We start from the raw sequence: 20531 nt of genomic DNA, 5'->3' as shown, positions 1-20531 counted from the left end.
GGACATCAAAAAGATTTTTAATATTGGTGTCCCCGCACTGAAAACTGCAACGCCACATCAGCTTTCCACTCATATAAAAAAAACAAAAACAAAGTTAAACAAGAAAAAGATTTTGTTTAATAATTGTAAAAAAAAGTTTAATTTAATAATTAAACTTTTTTTTAGGAACCCCCCCCCCCCCCCCCCCCCCCCCCCCCCCGAACACAACAGAGATGCATATGAGAGCAGAAATGTCCAATGTAGTCAGATTGGATATTATCCAGTCTTTCTGCCAGCTCCCTCATACAAAGTCTGTGTGATGTCAGATTGCGAGGGATACAGTGCCACTGACTTCCAAACAATGTGAGATAGAAATGTAAAGTACGAAGGCTAACGGTGCCTTGGCCCTCCGACTTTGGGAACCTTTCTACAATAAGGCCAAAAAAGCCTTTTAAGGCCAACAATATGCTGTAAACATCTCCCTGTTGGCACTGGTAGCTAAAATCAGACTTATTTGTGCTGCAAGAAGCATTTTGCTTGTCAAAAATGGCCAAAACAGAAAAAAATGCAAATAAAAATAAGGCCATTAAGTGCAATCAAGCACAGTTTGCCTCTGTATTAGCAAAAATACCTGTCTTAGGTGAACCCCTAACAAAAAATACATTATGGAGCTTATATATATAGCACTTAAATAGCTAACATAATTCAGAATCATAAACATATGGAATTATTTGTCAGAAATCCATTTTGTGCATATTGTTATTGAGTGGTGTTGTTTTGATGGTGCTTTTATCCAGAAGGGGTTACAGCGTGTTTACATGCACACCTCCCACATGCATACATACATACAATGACCTTTTCCACTCTCGGAGCGCACAAGCTGTGAATTAACACGCTGCCTCGTCATGCTGTCACACACCGCATGCCTGCAGGTATTCAGTGACACGTGCGCTTGTGCGCGCACACATGCACAAGCGCATTCAGTCTGGGTCTCTTCCTCTTCCCACTGTCTTTCATCTATTTCTCCCTCCCTTCCTTCGTCCCTCTTCTCACCACTCCTATCCTACTGTCAATGCTGTTAAAATGACAGCAGCATCATAACAACAGCAGGCGTGAGTCAGGCATGACTCACTGACTCTCACACTCCAGATAATGGAACTGGAAGAGCGCGGAAGGCTCATATGTGAAAGTCACAAGTCTGAACACTCAGTGCTTCACATAGCAGCTAGTGAAGAAGAAGATGGTGTCGAAATGAAACAAGGTGTGTTTGTGGTGATGGGGAAGGCACGAAACTTCGCACCTGAGTGCAGGACTGATGGGAAACACTCAAACTACTGATGAGAAAGGCACAACCAACATGGAGTTTAACTTCTCTCTTTCACCTGCTAATTACAGAGTACAGAATTGATGTCTGATTGGTCCAGTGTGTGAAAAGTTCAGCTGGTATTTTAGTGCATTCACTGCTAGTGTATGCTTCTGTATGCTCTGTCAGTAAGTAAACATGTGTTTCTGATGCAGCACATTTCCTGCTCTATTCCATATATGAGAAGGCTCAGCTATGTAAATGAGCATAACCTGATCCTATTTGTCCCAAATTCAAGTAAGAAAATTACTTAAGTTTACAATTTGCTGTGAAATCTTTCAGAATTAATCAGTTCAATAACACCTGTGTTTTAAGGAGAATCATAAGGCTTTGTGTCAGTAAAGGTGAAGCAGATTGCCCATTAACCATAAGCTGTTTTTACATATCAATTCAAAAGTTGGAGCACATTATTCCACTTGCTCTTTCTGACAAGTTGAACAAAGACAGGTAATATGCGGCAGTTGGGCAAGTCTAGGTAGGTTTAGGTTTGGAATGCACGTGTGAAAATTGTTATAGGTATAAGGATTCAACCTCGACTGCTCCTCTCCACAATTGTTTTGTATGTAAGGTAATGTAATGTGGATACCACTAATTAATAAAACATTTGTAAAGGGTTTACAATTGGCTCAATAAAAGAAGGAGGGCATTAGTTTTAAGTTATTAAGTTATTACGCATGGGTCCAATTATGAGAGTGGTGGTCTTAATTGATCAATTCATCTGAGCCACACGTGCATTATCACTTTTACAGCCACTACTTATGAAGTCATTACAATGAAGAAAGGTGTGAAGCTGTGCCGACCCTTTACTTTGATTCATGACAGCAGCGTTTCTTTGTAATGATAGCAGACTGACTGAATGTGGAGAACAGAGAGATGCTAAATTACACTTATGGTGAAGACATTTCAGGCTGTTCATTATCTGATATTTCAATGGATGGCTCATTAAACATGAATATTTCAATAATGTAATTCCGTATGAAAAGAGAAAGAGAAATAGGATAGGCCATTTAAATTAAGTTTAAATTAACATTAAAGTGCCTTGAGCCAAGTGTTGTTGTGATTTGGCACTATATAAATAAAGCTGAATTGAACTGAACTCAAAATTAAATGGATGCAGTCACATTATGACATGATTTATTATGGTAAACGGCTAAAGATCTGGAATTGCATCTGTAAGAGAGAACACACAGACCAACCTTTTACAATGCATCTCTGTGCAGAAGTAGATCTGGAAGTCTTCTGCATTGTGAAGGACGTAGAGAAAGGCACTGCGTTCATCAAACTTGGAGATGCTGAGGATAAACAGTCCACAGTTTGTCCTCAGTTAGAAACAGTCCACAATAACATTAGAACAGATGTGAGCTTTACATTGAATGAAGCTATAGCTACAAACTGTTTCTTTTGGAATATTCCACAAAATTCTCAAATGACACCAACTATTAAGTCACTCTTTCAACTATTTATCCACGTCATGTTGCTATTACTCTTTCATCAGCGGTTAGTGACAAGTTTTACCCATTTTTCCACAATATATAACATTTTCTTTTGTTTCTTTTAGCCATTTGTTAATCTATACTGTTGGACAACATTCCTTATTTTAATGCTGTTTGCCGTTTCTATTTGGCTAATGCTTTGTTTCTGCTTTTTTTTTTTTTTTTAGCAGTTTCAGCTGTTAATACTTTTACCCAATATGTCTGTGAAGGTTCTCAGTCATCCAGGTCATCGTAGTCTAAGGAGCTTGGAAAGACCTCTTTCTTTCACAGACATATTGGCTCGTGTGATTAGGTAGAGGATCAATAGGCTGTCCTTTGTCCCTCTTGGGGGGGCATTCCCATAGGGCTTAAATCTGGGACTCTCCACCATTTGACTGAAGAAGCTTCTCGGATGAGAGGTGAAACGTCTTCAAGCAACGTAAAGAGGTCCAGACGCTTTTCTTTCCAAGCTCCTTAGACTTTTACCCAACAGGTTTTTTTTGCTAGCTCTAATTTAGCAAAAATGGTTAGCTTATGGTTTTTCACTGTATTCACTAGCAATTTAAACTGTTAATGCATATTAGCCAATGGTTTCAAAGCTAGCTAAGGCTTAAGTAAATTGATTCAGCTAGTTACTGTTTTTTCAGAAATTTCCATTTTAGCTATTATTAATGCACACTATTAGTCAGCAGTAATAAAAGCTAACTAAAGCTTTAGTAATCTAACTTATAACTTTTTCTTTATTTATTAGCCAACTACTATTTCTGAGCTCTTTCACTATTATATTTAGCAAACATTTTCGCTTTTAGCTAACATGTTCAAGTTGTAATGTAATGCATGCTCTCAGTCAGAAATAACTGAGAGCTACAGTTTAAACAAGTCAGCCAAAAGGTTCTGCCAAAGGTTTCTTCTGGTGTAAAAGGAATTTTTCCTTCCCACTGTTGCTAAGTCCTTGCTCATAGAGGGTCACGTCATAATAGGTATACTGTGGTATACTAAATTATTAAATTATTAAAGATTTAAATATAAGTCATCATTAGAGCATAAAAAAACTGTAAATGTGACAAATGTCAGTGGTCAAAAGTTCTCTATTTTCCCTCATAAAAAGTTTAAAAAGATTTATCCCCCAGAGTTACATAACACTAACACTATAACGTCACCAACAACACAACAGCTGCCCACATAGTTGTTTCTAGCTTATTCCAGCAGAACTGGATAAATGCCATTCTATTTCACATTATAGATAATAGTTAATCAAGAAAAACAATAATGTCTCTGTTAATTGTACCAGTAGAGCTAATCTTCTCCACCACCCTTCTCTACCGCAGAAGTAGCCCCCTAGGGTACTTGTACCCTGATTGGGAATCACTGACTGAATGACTTAAAAATGTAAAACCACATGTAAAAATTTAATTCATAAATGCAGCCTGTGCACACAGATACTGCACTCTAAAAGTATTTCATGCTAATATATACAATAAATATCTAATGTTATTAGTATGGACTACAGCAGTTGTAGTTTGTTTCCTATAAAAGTCACCATCAGAAACAGCCATATAAGCTGTTAGATGATGCTCAATTTCTGCACAAAAGATGGACAGCTACAATTGTACCAACTAAATGGAAACTTTTATCCAGTGGAATTGGCAATTGCCTATTCCTTAGTAAGAATGCCAAGGCCAGAGCTGCTGAACCAGACAACAGAGTCCCTGCATGTGTGGTTGTATTGTAGCCTGCAGGGCTGCCATTGTGTCCTGCTGACTGTCTGCAGGCTGAGTGGGCACAGAGAATGAGTCGTTCCCTAGCAACATGTGAGCACAACCCTCAGCTTCTCTCCGATCTGACACTGAATTCCTTTGAGGACTGTGGAAAAAAAAAATTGGCAAAGAGAAGGACATCATAAAAACTGTCTGTGTAACGCTGGAGCACTCTGATACCATCTGAAGCTGCAAGAGGTGAAGAGACAGCACAGCGATTGGGCATACCTAAAACCTTTGCTTTGGTGTTTACAATTGCAGATTGCATGCAGTTATTACAATATTACTTATTTTTGCTTTTGAGTATGCTTAGATACACCTACTTGTTAAACAGGAAATGCATGATTTTGTTTTACTCTTAATTTTATGACTTCTATTATGTTGCACTGGGCTTTAAACACCATTTTTATTTGAATTAACATTGGAGTATTTTTGGTTTATTCAGGTGTCTTTTTGGGCGTTTTGAATATATTTCTGAACACTGAAATATCAGCTTGTTTAGTACACAACTCAATGTTATTATACATGTTTATGCATTTCTATTTGATTTCAAAAGCTTTTCACTTTGCATAATTACAACTTTTGGACATTTAATGCTTCTATTTATGCAGCAGCTGAGAGCAGAAATGAGACAGGAGACAGATAGAGGTATGGCATGAAGCAATTTTCTCTAGCCACACAGGAAGCAGGAACTCAGTGTTCATTTGTTTAAAAGGAGCAGTTTGATATTTCAGGAAATGTCCTTCCTTGCTTAGAGCTCATAACATTGCTGTGAGTCCCCAGAGTCTGCTGAGTGCCAGGTAAATTCATGGTCACAACACGAGGGCTGGAAGCCTTTTCCACCTCCAGTCTTTGTAATCACTGTATACACTGTACATGTATATACCATTACCTCTGCACTACAGACACTGCAGTATTTGTAGTAATCTGTATTTATTTATCCTACTCTTTAAAAACAAAACAAAAACAATATATACATATATATATATATTTTCTTTATTTATGTAGTTTATTTTATTTTTAATTAGTGTCACCTTATGCGTAATTTTGCTTTTTTCCTACGTGCAATATTGAGTGGGCTCTGAACCTAAGAATTTCGTAGCCGGTAATGACGTAACATTGTTACCTCTATATGACAAATAAAACTTGAAACTTGAACTAGAAACAAATGTTACTTTCTCTGATGATATTTATCCTTTTAGCCTTTTCATAGTAGTTTCTTCTTGCAGTCTGCTTAAAGTCCACTAATCGATCACTTTTGACAAGGCTTTGCAGAGACTGCAGGCACTGACCTGACACCTCGTACAGATGTGGCGCTGAAGTTCCACTCATGGATCCCCTTGTTCTGCAGGACAAGTCAAATCAACAGAATAAATTGCTAACTAAACATTATTGTGAGCATTATCATAAGAATCAGTTAGCCACTGGATTATATCATTGGCGCTTATTTAGTTTGTTTACTAGCATGACTAGCTGGGAATAATGAGCAATAACATATGAAAACAATCGAGAAGACAGAGGCATAAAGCTTCATTACAGGAAGCGACAGTCCATTATCACAACACAGCATCTCCCCAGATCTACAAGAGACATGATCACGATCTCAGCTTTCCTGTTTCGTTAACATCTGTCGCCTTATGTGATATTATCTGTAGTTCATCATTTACTGTAACCAGTGGAAGCATCAGTATGCTTGCTAACATAAAACAGAGTGATGAAACCAGCACAAACTGTTGAGGTGCACCAGCGTAGGATTTTGTTTTATTTTTCTATGGTTGCAATGAGATTTTTTTCTTTCTGTTACCCATATTCCTATTAAAAGCAAGCAAAATACATATATACAGTACATAAACCTATACTCAGTATTATGCAGCAAATATATTCTTTAAATAATTAGATTTTACTGCAGTGGGACACGCACCTTGTCATCAGGAGCAACATGCCAGATTGACACTGTGTTGTCATCCACGTCTTTGTTTATGGACAAATATGAAGGCTGGTACACTTTAGTTGGCTCCAAAATCAACACCTGGACAAGACATATATGCATTGCACATTTTAAACCTTTAATTTTGCTGAGCTTGTATTCTGTTTTTTTTGTTTCCACATTTTAACAAAAACTCAGATGTATCATTTCATGTTAATCTGTGTTTCTTACAGGAAATCGAACAGAGGAGACATCTTTTTTGGTCGCCTCCACCAGAAAGTCCATCCAAAAGTCCACCAGCTCCTGTTTGTAGGAGGGCTGCTCTACGCTGGGCTTGTTGAAGTGCTGAAAGATCAAGATGGTCTCCACCAATGACCGCAAATACCTGGAAGCAACAGAAGTATTATCAGATAACAGAAATAAACAACTTTACTGCTGTGGCATATGTCTTTATGGCTGCTTTGCAAACAGTTGCCATCTAATATATAAATGCAGACAAACTGTCAGCTTATTGCACTCGGTCTGAGTCAATCTGTGCCGACGGCCACAACTCGTCTGTGAAACATCTCTTTGTAATAGGGGACTTGATTCAAGTTGGTTGCCAAATGGTTGTATTGTAATTGCCTGTAGACTGACTTCATCTTATTAATGCTTTATCAACATTTTTAAAGTCCCATTCAGACTCCAAGCGGTCGCAGACCTGGTCCCCTGGTCTTCAAAGCAACCTTTTTAAAGGTAACAAGATTACAAGTTCATTGAACAGGGTTGCATTAATTTCACGCCGCAGTTTCCAACCAATGTTTTCCACAGTGTGACTGTAGAATTACAAAAACATGTGATATGAAGACAGAGAAAAGAGAATACCTTACTGGTAGATAACTTTAGCGTTGTTTAAGAAAAATTGCTAACAAATAAACACATTAAGATATGACTGCGTTTCTATGCTGGAGCCTGATTTTGGTGTGATGGTTTTCAGAGCACTAAAACAAACAAAAAACAGCTGGGTTTCATGCACTGTAGAAAAAAAAGAAACATTTTTATTATTTTCCTCCACATGTTGTACATAAAGTATCATAAAATCTGTGTGAAGTCTGAAATTACGACATGCCTTGCGGGCAATTACAACTATGTTCCACCACCGTGAAGGCATTATGTTACGATGGCGTGAACGGGATATTTTCATGTGGCATCTTTCTTTAAAATACATCTAGACTTGCAGGCTAGCTTGGGGGACTAAAGATGAATATGCGCTATAAAAACTGTAAAAAAAAAATCAGTTCTCAGTTTTATCTTTGGAGAAGCGTTGTACCACACTTTTGACAATTCACAAAAAATTACGACACCAGGCTTTTATATCCTTCGAATCTAAAATGTAAAGACAGAGATACTCTTCAAATGAGCAAAGTGGCTTTTTTTGGTGACTTTTTTCTTTGTTCTTCAAATACACCAAATGTTTGCCAGTGGCCACAGATGGCTGCTTTAGTTTCAAAGGGAAGCAGAGCAGACTTCATATGACAAAGAGAGAGTCACAGTTGGTGATGGAAGTGGTCTAAAATGCATTTTTTGGCATGCTAATTTGAACGGATTGTGTTCTCACCATATAGGGGCTTTAAGCTTGAAGAGTTTCTCAGAAGCCTGGATGACCAGGGTGCTGTCACTGGCCAGGATGCTGGCACCCAGGAAGAAGCCCACATCCCAGTAACTCTGCAACTTGTCCAGGCTGCCTTTTTTACCCAGCAGGCTACTCAGCTTAACTCCTGCAAACAAGACAAACAATTTAATGCTGGTGAAATATCTCTATTTTGTTCCATTTCCCTTTGGACCATAGGCAGACATGCCAGTTAACAAGAAAGCCAAAGAAAGACCATGCTCTACTTGGGTGTGCCACAACTCGCACTACAGCAGCCTGGCTATATTATTATTTTTATTAGAACTGCTAAGATAAGCAGCAGCTACATGTTTTGCACAGCCTGCTGCAGAAATCTGCCATTTGGAGAGACAGTGGGGATCTTATGAGATAACTCCAGGGATGCATAAAGGGATGGAGGGTTGGGTTAATTTAGAGAGCTGCGGGCCAATTCCCAGAAAAGCCAACTCTAATTCCCAGATTCCTGAGTTCCTCTGAGCCTCAGACTTCAGAGGGAAAAAAAGTGTGGGCAAAAGCTCAGCTACACACCTGCCTGACTAAAAAAGGAAACAACTATACATTATTTGATTTTGCTTTATTCAAATATGCATAATAATAACAAGGCTTAAAAATAACTTTATTTAACAAAGCTCTGTTTAAATTCTTTGTTTTGGTTTTCCAACCCATAACTTTACTCCCCTGGTTCATATTTGGCATTCCAACCTCATCCTAATAACATTCACCTGCAGGAAGTCACTTTCTGTCAAAAAAACCCTTTAATAAATGACTCAGCACATTCTGCTCTGCACCAAATGACAGGCATACACAGTTAGTGGCTGTGTAAGGAACAATTAGCAGCATATATCTCCCTCTTGCCTTGTTGGAGACTAAAACGAAGCTAAAAGGAAAGTGAATTTTGGAGTTACATCCATTTTTGTGGTCAAAAAATCTGTTAAAAATTATCACCATTCACTGTGTCAACAGCTGACACGCTGAATGTGTTAGCAAACACTATTAACACACTCAGCAAACACATAACAAAATTATCTCTCATTTGGAGCCGTGTCTCTTGCCACTTGGGTGAATTAAATGAATCCAATTTTCACTTCCTCTGCATTTGTTCTGGTTCCAGCTAACTCCAAAAATTTGCTGCCCTCGGTTCCTCTAGACTTTGTACAGTTATTGTTTGGCGTTGAGCTAGAAGCATATGTGAGTTTATTAGAGGTTTTCCATTAAAAACAGCTGCTGCCGTAGCAAAGGTAGTTCATTTGACACCAAGTTAGAACAAAAGCAATGAGCTGAAAGATGCTAAACTGCACTTTAGCTGTGAGGGGAACTGTTTCTCTGTGGGTGATGCAATTTTCATTTCCATTCATATAAGTTATTTATTTGTGCAGCTTTAACTGACCCCTATTTCCACGTTAGGATAACATTTATCGTGTAAATTACAGACAAAGGACTGATTAGACTGATTAGAGTTTGATTACTCAGTGGTTAGTCAGCAGGCTTAGTGTAATAAAATGAAAAGCCGCATATTTAGGACACAGACCAAAGTAACCAGGGTCCACTCACCCACTTTGCGGAGCTCGAACGACGTGTCAAACTGGTGTCCAGCTGCCAGCAGAAGAACAGCATAGTTGATACCAGAGTGTAGTGTTGGCTCTGACTCAAACCCCTTTTTAAACCTGAAGAGAGAAGAAGAATGATTCACATAAACAGTTTTCTTCCAAGAAATGCGTCATTCCAAATCCCAAGCATCCCTGAGATAATGGATGGCTTCCCAGGACTCCCCCGGCTTTCTGAGACACTTCAAGATAGAAAAAAATAATTACAGCCATATTGAGTTGGGGGCCACAGAACGGCAAACAGCAACTGTGAGTACCCCCACAAAACAAGAAATTTCATTTATTTAATGAGCAATCTGTTCTGCGGAGGGGAGGGGTGCGAGCGTTATTAGAGGTCTGTGCCAAGTTGTGACATGGAATTGAAAATAACAGCCAGATGGGAGCCTGATTATCTAAGCAGTCAACAAAGATATGAAATCTTAAAAAGCAATTTCCAGATAAAGACAATCAGCCGCCTTGTGTTCTCAATAAGCCGACTTCCGTCAGCTAATGTTAGCCTCGGTGCACTCGCATCACAGCCATGCTCATGAGGAGATGGCAAATTTGAGAGTTCAGTTTCAACAAGCTGCTGGAAACCCTTCAAATGCATCTTTCTTTGTGCTTACTCATTAGCGTCATGCTGACTTAGCTAGTTTTTGGGTAGCAAATATCCAGCTCTATCATATCCAAAAGGTCCCTGCAAGTTGTCAGGCTCCAAAAAATGTAATTAGAAAACGTAAACTTTCACTTGCAAAAACACCAGAATGTTAATTTACACACACTAATCTCTTTATTAGATGCCAAACTGTAAGAAGACACAGAAATCTTTAATATAAAAGTGCAACCAAAAGGATTTCTGACTCCACCCACAAAAAGCTGATTTTAACTCCTCTTTTCTCCCTGGAAGTCCTGATGAAGGTTGATGGACAGATCATTTAATGAAGCCCTGTTCTTACCACTTGCTGTGATCCATCTTTGATGCACGTTGGGTCTCCTCCACTGTGTTAATACTGAAACTCGGTTTCCATTTTGGGGAGAAAGACGACTTTACAAGGGGTAAATTTGATGAGCTGGGTGGGAGGCAAAACCTCCTCCTCAGTGTGGAGTGAACGGCACACAACAACATGAAGAGTGCTGAAAGTTCACTGTTGGATGCCTCCATAGTTTACTCTGACAGCTGGACACTGGAGGATAAACTTACGACTGCCATGAATTTTGAAGAAACGATGTGCATACATCTCATAAGACGTACGCATACATCCTCTGACCTGATGCACTGCCCTACATACACTTGCCTTACACTGATGACAGCTGCTAACTGGACCATAATGGATCCTCGCTATTAAAATCAGGTCAGCCTGATATTTGAAATCCAGGATAAAAATTGTATGGTGAAACTTTTGAACAGCAGCTACAATCAAAGTTGTCCAGAAGTAAAAATGAAGACAGCCATCAAGGGGAAACTAGCAAAGTATAAATTGTCACTAAAATTCACTCATCTTTAATTTTCTAAAATCACAATTTGGTCAGAGTTGCTCAAAGAAATACTGCTTCTAGTTAGGATTAATATAGGACATACAAGACTATATTATACTTGACTTATTGAAACACAGTTTAAAAATATGAGACCTCTTGAGACATGGCAAATCATCCCAAAAGTGGTTTCCCAAGGATAAAAGACGAGACACAAGAAAGATAAAGCGTGGCAGCAGTTTTTGTGCCAATGCCGCTGAACTTAAAGTCTTTTATTTCTGATTTTATTGTTCTAATATGAAGGTACAAAAGTCTGATGTTACCCAAACCAGTTTAACTTTATTGAACTGAAAAGTTTCAGCTATTTTTGGTCACACTAGGCAGTGTGGAAGTGATGCAGAGTCTTCAAACAGCAAGGGTTTGTGGTTCTACAGAGATATTAGACAACTAGGACACTTTCCTGAATCATGATGCCATTAATCTTAACCAATACCAATATTTAACCTGTACCAATATTTATATTTTTTTTCTTTTTTTTAAATAAATGCTAGCTCACCACTTCCTGTTGCTACCAGCAGCAGAAACCAGGCAGCTCAGCTTAACATGCACAAAACATTTAGCAGCTCAAACCATTGTCAATGCTAATGTTTGCTCATTTTAAATTTCAGTCATCTTGGTATGTTATCCATGATCCCTGTAGTCTGGATTGTATTGTTCTTATGTTGCTATGAGGTGTCGTTGTGCAATCTCAAAGAATTTTGCACACTACGTGGCTGTGGTTTATTCACAGACTCATTACCAGCAAAGGGTTTTACCTTCATGATAAGAGCCATTATGAAATCCTGCATTGACTGACACCATTCATGATAAACTCTTAATGGTGTGATCTAGTGAGTCACTGTACTTCCCATGCACCCTGCCCTTAGAAATGGTAATTTTTGGTGACTCAGAATGTGTTTGGCTTAGCAGAAATGTCACATGCACACTGACATCCTGCCTGCTCTCTTACCAGAGTGCGCCGTTGTCTCTGCTCTGCGTGTCGGTAAAGTCTGACTCCAGGAACGTGTCCTTATAGATACGTCCCACCAGGCAGTACATGTCACTCGCTACCTGCTCCTCGCCTTCCACCAGGGGCAGCATGATGTCCAGGGCTTTCTGCCTGTCGCCCGGAAGGTTCCTTCTATAACCACACACAGGAAAAAACACAAAAAAGCATGTAACAAGTTAATAACTAACCCCCCAAAACAGCTTTGAGCATATCTAGAGATATCAGTGGATTTAGGTTTGTGATTATTAACACTTATTAATCTTAAAGGGGACTTTTATACCAGTGTCCATAAATTCACTATATCAGTAAGCTCCTTATCCCAGTCCCTCATCAAACTTTCAAAACACTCAGAAGTTAATTACTTGTTCTGAGTGAAAACATATCTTCCTTTTGTTTAAATTCTGCTTGTGGTCAAAGCCCGAAAGGGAAAGTACTTCTTTTCGTCAGCAAGGTGTCTAGGCTCAATGGTATTAGGTAAGGGTGGCTCCTGTACACCTCCACTTGAAGGTTTTATGGGCACACCCATTTGGAATCACACCAGAAGCTTCTGGAGAGATTATATTTGCTCATTTAGCCTGAAGGCACCTTTGCATCTCACAGACAGTAATAGAAAATGACATTCTCCACTGCAACCAGACTTTGGAAAGGCAGAATTTAAAAAACAATCAGAACTGATGCATGTAGTTAAAATATATTTCATATTTTTGCATTTATAAATGTTAATATTTTTTGTATCATGCTTTACACACAATCCAAGTCAGCCATGCTACAGTTCCAGGGAGATTTGACTTATCAGGCATGTGGTAGACATGTCATGAAGTGAACCCTGCTTTAATATTTATTTTACTCCAAATGGAAAAAATAACGAACAAAATAAATGTTGTGCTGTGTTGGAGCAAACTTAAAACCAGCAAATGAGATCATAAACTGTGGTCATTGAGGTCACAAAACAAGTGAGAAACAGGATCATTTTCTTATAGACTTCTATTTAATCTGTTTTCAATTTACAACCAGAGGTGTTACCGCCTACTGGGCATTACAAAGAATGCAATTTTGCCCTTGCTTAACTCTTTAGACCGGCAGGCTGTGCTACTTTCTTCTTGCTTCAAGCAGACGTGAGCTACAAAGGTGAGTTCACTCGAACATTTCTATGAATATCACATCTCATATATGCATTAAATCCATTACAGACCTGCATTTAACTTGTAGCGTACGCTCCCCTTTGAATCACTGTTGTTGAACAACTGTCTTACATAATCACACCAAGAGTTAATGTATTTTCAAAGCCTAAAGGGTAAACATTAAAATGGTACACGATGGCATTTAAAATACAATTTCTAGAACATGAATAATGACTTATAGTTTTACTGCATACTTAAAAGTTAATGAGACTCAAAGAAATGGCCAAATGACCATGTATATTCTCAGGTGTATAAATATATAACTGGTTTGAACAGATTGCATTAAAATGAGCATCACCAGCAGCATGCATGTGCATGCAGAGTAGGTGAGTGGAGCAGATAAATATGTGTGTTTTGCGTGTGAGTAGCTAGGGAACAGCTGCAGAGGTATTGTTATTGGACACTAATACCAGGCACAGAGGACGCCACCAGGACCTTAAATTACAGAGGTGACTGGGTTCATTAAGAGAATGCCCAATTTTATTTAGCACTGTGAAGTTCCAATTGTACCACATGTGTTCAATGAGGGACTAAATGATCAGTTATAACTGACCTGTGAGGAAATAATTTGAGGCTTTCTAACGAGCAGTCGAACTGGAAAATAACAAAGAGAGAAGAAGGAATCTATTATGGTATTAAAGAACGAGCGATAACCTCTTCAGGTGGTAATTGCTTACATTACATGGATGTTAACTTTTTCACCAGGTGTCAACAGAAGACATGTTTAATGCTGCTGCTTCATTAGTAACAGGAATGCAAACAGGAAGATAGACTGAATTATAAATCTGACTCACACGTGTAATTGACTGTCATCTCAGTAGTCTTGATTTATTAGCTACACAAATTATGTTTAATACACCAACTGTTTCATATAGAAAATCCTACTTCAGTATTCAAAAGGTACATGTTGAGTTTTCAAATCCATTATCTTTTTCTAAACTGACATTTAAACCACAAATGTCAAACTTACTTTAGTTACCAGACATAATATTATGACCACTGACAGGTACGTTAATAACGCTGATTATCTCTTCATCAATGCACATGTTAGTGAGTGGGATACATTAGGAAGGAAGTGAACATTTTGTCCGCAGAATTGATGTGTTAGAAGCAGAAAAAAAATGGGTAAGCGTAAGCATTTGAGCGAATTTAATGCTGATTCTGACAGAAAGTTGTCCAAATACACGGTGCAATGCAGTTTGTTGTGCATAGGGCTGCAAAGCAGCAGATCAGTCACAGGACCTGCGTTGACTGCCGTCCACCACCGAAAGCACCAAAAATGGCAACGTGAGCATCAGACCTAGACTACAGAGCAATGGAAGAAGGTCGCCAGATTAATCTTCGTCATTTACTAGAGGAACACCTGGTACAGTGTTGTTTCTTTTAATGTAAAGAATTGCAAACCATAGTTTTCAGTCACGTGACTGAATCACTTCCCTGGCAGGCAAACATTAATCCACTATGACTGGAAAGAATGACAGTATTGCAGGACAAAAGTGTTGTTTTTCTTTTTCACTTGTCTCAGGCCAAGACTATTTGGATCATCTATCCGTGGAGGGAAAAACAAAGATTTAAAGATAAATCTGAATTTTTGGGACTTGTGGTTCATATTCTGCCTTTATTTAAATCCCTGAAAGTGGCGACAGAGCTCCAGTTCAATGACATCTACATCAGTCTTGTAGAGAGTGACTCATCCTAAACTGCTGCCAGGATGAAAGCTATCAAAGTATGGACAGCTACATGTAATTTCAATCTAGATGGGTAAATAATACTGTCTTGCGAAAGGTGAAGAACAAGAAATTTGTCATCTTTAAAGCAAAGATAGCTTAAACTAGAGCCCTGGAGTAAGTAATTCCGTCATTCATTCTACGACTCTGGCTTGATGGATGATTTTCTGAGACATGCCTGTCGGGATTTGTGTCCACTCCTGGTCTGAAACCAGGGAGTTTTTGCATATTAGTTGAACGTTTACACCATTAAACTGTGAAGCCACTTTAAAAGAAGCAATTAAATACATTTTTAAAAAGCAAACATAAATTAAATAAAATACTGAACTGTGATCACATAATGGTTTCCATAAGACTTCTCTCTGCAAATGCATTCCTTATTATGTTTTTTCCCCCTTTCACACAGACTGTTTACCTGCAGGGAAATAAAGCTTGTTCAAACACGATTGGTCAACAGAAGTTGGATCACAAATAGAGACCAGGAAGCTTGTGGTTAGGTGCTTGAATGAAGGGGGGAGGAGCGGCGGCCTGTCCTCCTGAATGCATCACAGAAAATGTAAAACGTTCTAATTATGAACGCTAAACAATACAATAAGTTTAAAAATGTATAGCTTTCCTCGCAGTGTTTTTATTTTACTTTTTAATGTGATATTCAAACAAAAGACAAAGTGATACACCGTTTCACACATGTAGAGTAATTTACTGATTTCAGTGTGTCAGTGTGAAACCATATTGTGGCCTATCCCCAGAGATCTATCCCCAGTTGGTTTATTTATTTCTGATTGAATTTTTCTGATTTCCCAAGGCACCCCCCTTGCACCTAGACCAACCTTTGCTTTAGTATTGTGAAATCAAAAAAGAGATTTCTTTTTTAGCAAAGCTTTTCAGCAGTTTTGAAAGAAGGAGATAAATGCTGCTGTCCTCAGGTCAGTAAATTGTTTGGAGCGTCTAGAAAAAACAGCATTTTGAGATTACAATAGGTGTTGCACACATTTTATTTTATGTAAATAACAGCTAAAGTATGGATAGGACAAACATTATTTATTAATCGGATAAGATAAACAGATTGTGTCCAAAACACAGACTTGGGAGAAGAAATGAGAGGTGATATCCTGCAGAGTTTCACACAGACAAAATGTGTGACAGTCATGAAAAAAACCCTCCTTATTAACATAACGTGGCTTCTCTCCAGGGCGTGAAGGTTAAATAAAACATATGAGCTGACAGCTATTACCATGGAGACTGCCCAGAGGGAAGAGCAATGAGGGAAACAAGATCTGCTCTTCGAATGCATCTCTCCGCTTCCCTCTTTCTTTTCTTCAGAGTGCTGATGGGTATTTGGATATGGGGATTTTTTTCCTCGATCTTGTCAGGCTCTCAGCAGTAAGACCTGCACAACAGGCCCCCAAGCAGAGCTGAAGACTCACATGCCTGAGGCGGAAGCCCCTTCAACCCACCAGATTCATTTAGAAGCAGAGCACCTACTTTAGATCAATGATTAAGTGCCTATTAAGGCTAAATATTGATAATCTCAAGGCATGGTGTGGGCTGCATGCTGCTTACTCACAGCTCATTGAAGGTAATGATTTATACAACTGCATCTCAGTGAAGGAATTCATTCAGTTTCACACTCAGAACAGAGGAGATTATTTGACTTTGCTATTCTATGGTGCCACCTTCTACAAACTATTATCCGAAGGCAGTTTATGAGTAATTTGAATAAAAGCTTTGAAACAGGCTTAAAAGAAGAGATTGCTTTTCCAAGGATATAATTCTACTTCTGGGTGATTATAAATACATAACATAGAGCTGCTAGTGTTCTCTTTAGCAATAGAGGCAATAGCTAGAACATCTATGGGCATGCTCAAATGCACAGAGGCTGCAGGGATGAGTGCTAATGACTGTGTGGAAAACGTAAATTCTAAAACGGAGAGATCTGCTTTTGTCTGATCATGCAAATCAAATATTTGGCACTTCAGCACAATGGTGCAAAAATCACGCCTAGCCTTTATGGTGTGTAAAATTTTTCCCAGAGATCTTACAGGGGATACCAATGAAACAGAATATGCATGTGTGTGCTTCCAGATATGCGATATGCTGTGTTTGTGTTTTTATGTTTAGTTTTAGTTTTGTTTTTATGAATTTTTAGTGTTAGTTTTAGCTTTTGGTATCGTGAGAACAATACACAACAGTTAGGATGATTCTGATTCCTGCTTTCTAGTTCCCAGATGCTTTAGTTCTTGTATTAAAGTTCTAGTTTTGTTTTTATGGAGTTTGTATTTGTGTGCAATTTCCTCCATGTTTTCCCTTACAGTAATCAACAGTTTAATATTTGTGTTTTTGTTTCAGGCTTAGTATTCTAGCCACCGTTGAGTCCCTTCTCTACTATGTTTTTGTGCAGGTTTTTGCATCTCTGTGTTCAGTTGGGTTCTCTTGTCATTCCTGGTTTTACTTTGACATTTGGGTGAATTTCATTTCCTCCCCCATCTCGTCGTCATGACTGCCTACACCTGTGTCTTGTCCACTCTGCTGTTTCTGTTTCTCTGATGTGTATAAATAGTCCTGTCCTTTTTTTTTAGTCATGGTATTTGTGAATCTTTCCCTCATTTTCCCTGCCTCCCTGTTTGAATTTAGATTCCCTGTTGTTTTTTGCATTTTTGGGTATATTTGTATTTTCTTTTACAGTGTATCTTACCTATATTTTACCTGTGAGCTGTGTAGCAGAATCCCTAAGTCATTACCACATTTTAATGTACTTTGATATTACTTTATTAGCAGTTATTCAGTGGTCCCCCCCCCCCCAAAAAAATGTAATTTGAATATTAAAGTATCCAAATTAAAAATACTCATTATGCAACTTGGTGCATTTTAAAATAATGGGTATCATATCATTGGATTCCAATTGCATAAACATACAAGCTGCATGTTGCAGCTTGCATGTGGGGATATGTGGTGCTTTTTATACTGTTTGGCAGGTCAGTTTTATAATAATACATGGTAATTTATTCGTTTTTTCTATTTATTTGTCTTTAAAGTCGCTACTAACTGAATACAGTAAAATAAAGTACAGTAAAGTTGAAAATATAATTACTGGCTCCAAAAGTCTCAAAAAGATATGACCTATTTACCACCTTTAGTGCGCTCAAAATCTATTTCTCCCTCCCACCAACAAGAACAAATCAGACAACAACACAGTTACACCACCTGTGGCATAACAATCTCCTGGAACAGCTATTGTATTTATGCAATGGTTTACTTGCTGAATAGGTAAACTGACATAAATGCCCTCCTACCCTCTTCTCATGTCGACCTGCTCTAACACTGGAGGATACAACTCAACCTCACCACAGACACAGAGTTTTCCATCATTACCACTCATTCAGTGAATTGGTCTCACAAAATGTCTCGGTATGCCGCCTCGAGCTCGCAAATGCAATATCACATAGTGGGAATGAAGCAGCTACTAACAGCGAGCACACGGGCATCTTGGCACCCTACAGAAACATTTTCCATTTGCTGCCAAATTAAAGAACAGCATGCTTTATTGCTGTTTGAGGCAGTCACACCATGAAAACCGCAGGAAGTTTACAAGAAAAGCAGCTGGTGAGAAACAAGCAGCCAAAACCTCCTGTTTTGTACATCTGTCTCTTCCTGAGACGAGTACTGTAGCTAGACGCGCACCAATAATGTAACAGCTGCTTAGAGACATACATTTAGGATTTCAATACTGCTCTGCTAACGCGAGATAAATGAAACCGCTAGAATATATTTAAAGTAAACCCTGAACACCATGAAAAATACTCTGTGGCAGCCCTTATGATACTTAGAGAAAAGACTAGGACAAAGGAAAAGAGTGCATTTGCTTCACTGTGTTTAGAAGTTTTTATTCCAGGAAACCTGGGTGTGTTTTGTTTTGTGAAAAGTACTTAAAGAAAAAGCAGGTGCGTGTAAGTGCATGTCATCGCTTCTCTTCAAAATTTAACAAAATCTTTTTGATACGGTTAAATATTATTTAGTTTCACATTCTGATAACTTAGTGATATCTTAGTTTACTCTTCATGCATCAATAAAGCATCTAGTTTTATGTAATTTAAATGAAAGCCTTTCAGTACAGCAAAATTGCCCATCTCTATCCCAACATCTGTGTGAAGCATCTCACCAAAGATTTCATGAGGCGGGAGAAAGTCAAAGACTGATAAATAACTTGAAATATAGAAAGGCCAGCGCCTTCCCTCTATTTGATGTCTCTTATTCAGTACTCGCGGGTCACACCACAGTCTGTTGGAGCCTGACCATCATTCTCATGTGAACTGCATAACGAAAGTTTCATGTCTATATGTTACATAGTTGTGACCCTATCAAACTGACAAATTATGTGATGATCATTGCAGTGAGCGAGAGGAATGACAGGAGTACAGAAAACAGGGATACGCCAAATATACAGTGTTAGCTCCTGCTACGGTAGGTGTCCCCAGGACTACTTTTCCCCACAGTGACAAATTCAATAAGGTGAACACAATACCAGCGACACTGTGGAGAAGACACATTACTCAGATGTCAAGGGTCGCAAAATCCAAAACACACACAAAAAAGCTCCTACTGTAACATTTTTCATTAACGTTTTTATCTGTCAAACTGAATATGTGTGCATGTTGCAGGGTTTCTGCCGGAAAGGTTTCTGGGGGTCAGCTTTGGCTCAGTGGGCTGGCAGAAAACCTGTTTTAGCCTTGCGACTATGGCTATGCAGGTTGGTAGTACAGGTTTACACTGTGGATCGCTATGACACGTATGCTCGTTGCCTTACCGATTCAGAGCAAACGCGTAGTGGAACTTCACATGTGGATGAGCCATGGGGTCAAAGGTCGGAAGCTTCTCCAGAGTCTCTACCAGCTTCACGATGGACTCATAATCCTAGAAGGTAAGAAAAGATCGGCTATTGAGCTGTTCCTCCTGTCACTGGTGTATCTGACATCAATGACACTCTTGTGATGTCACAGCTTTGCAAGTTAAGGAAAAGAAAAAGAAAGGAGGAAGACATTTGCCTTCAGCGCTACCTGGCAGAAAGGCTTTCAGAAGTCACAGAAGATAACATTAAGTGCACCAAAGTCAGTGTAAGGAGCAAGTTAAATACGATCTTGTAGGAACACCACCAGTCACTGCTGAGCACTGTGGGACTTGGTTCCAGTGCCCTCCAAACACACACTCTGACTCATCAGTGCATTTAGCTGCTGCTTTGATCCTCAAGGGAGAGTTTCTGATGTCCTTTTATTTATTATTTCTGAGACTCAGCTGTCTGTGTATCACAAAAAGCACTTCAATAATTGAGTTGCCTCTTCATCACATTTTTGTTTCTTGTAGTCACCACAGCCAAAG

The 20531-nt window shown here is 38.8% G+C and overlaps 1 protein-coding gene across 1 annotated transcript in view; it reads right to left on the bottom strand.

The window, feature by feature from the left end:
- Window positions 1–20531, bottom strand: part of map3k5 (mitogen-activated protein kinase kinase kinase 5) — an 81827-nt gene that overhangs the window by 24964 nt on the left and 36332 nt on the right. Inside the window, exons 6-13 of the mRNA XM_063494964.1 lie at window positions 19963–20069; window positions 12212–12382; window positions 9698–9810; window positions 8096–8255; window positions 6730–6883; window positions 6493–6600; window positions 5864–5916; window positions 2539–2634 (exon numbers count right to left, since the gene is read on the bottom strand). Coding sequence (XP_063351034.1) covers window positions 2539–2634; window positions 5864–5916; window positions 6493–6600; window positions 6730–6883; window positions 8096–8255; window positions 9698–9810; window positions 12212–12382; window positions 19963–20069 — 962 coding nt within the window. The remainder of the gene's footprint in view (window positions 1–2538; window positions 2635–5863; window positions 5917–6492; window positions 6601–6729; window positions 6884–8095; window positions 8256–9697; window positions 9811–12211; window positions 12383–19962; window positions 20070–20531) is intronic.

This window comes from Pelmatolapia mariae, linkage group LG15 (assembly GCF_036321145.2).
Source record: "Pelmatolapia mariae isolate MD_Pm_ZW linkage group LG15, Pm_UMD_F_2, whole genome shotgun sequence".
Lineage (NCBI taxonomy): Eukaryota > Metazoa > Chordata > Actinopteri > Cichliformes > Cichlidae > Pelmatolapia > Pelmatolapia mariae.
Note: the sequence above shows the minus strand (reverse complement) of the source record. Positions and strands in the feature narration are given on the sequence as shown.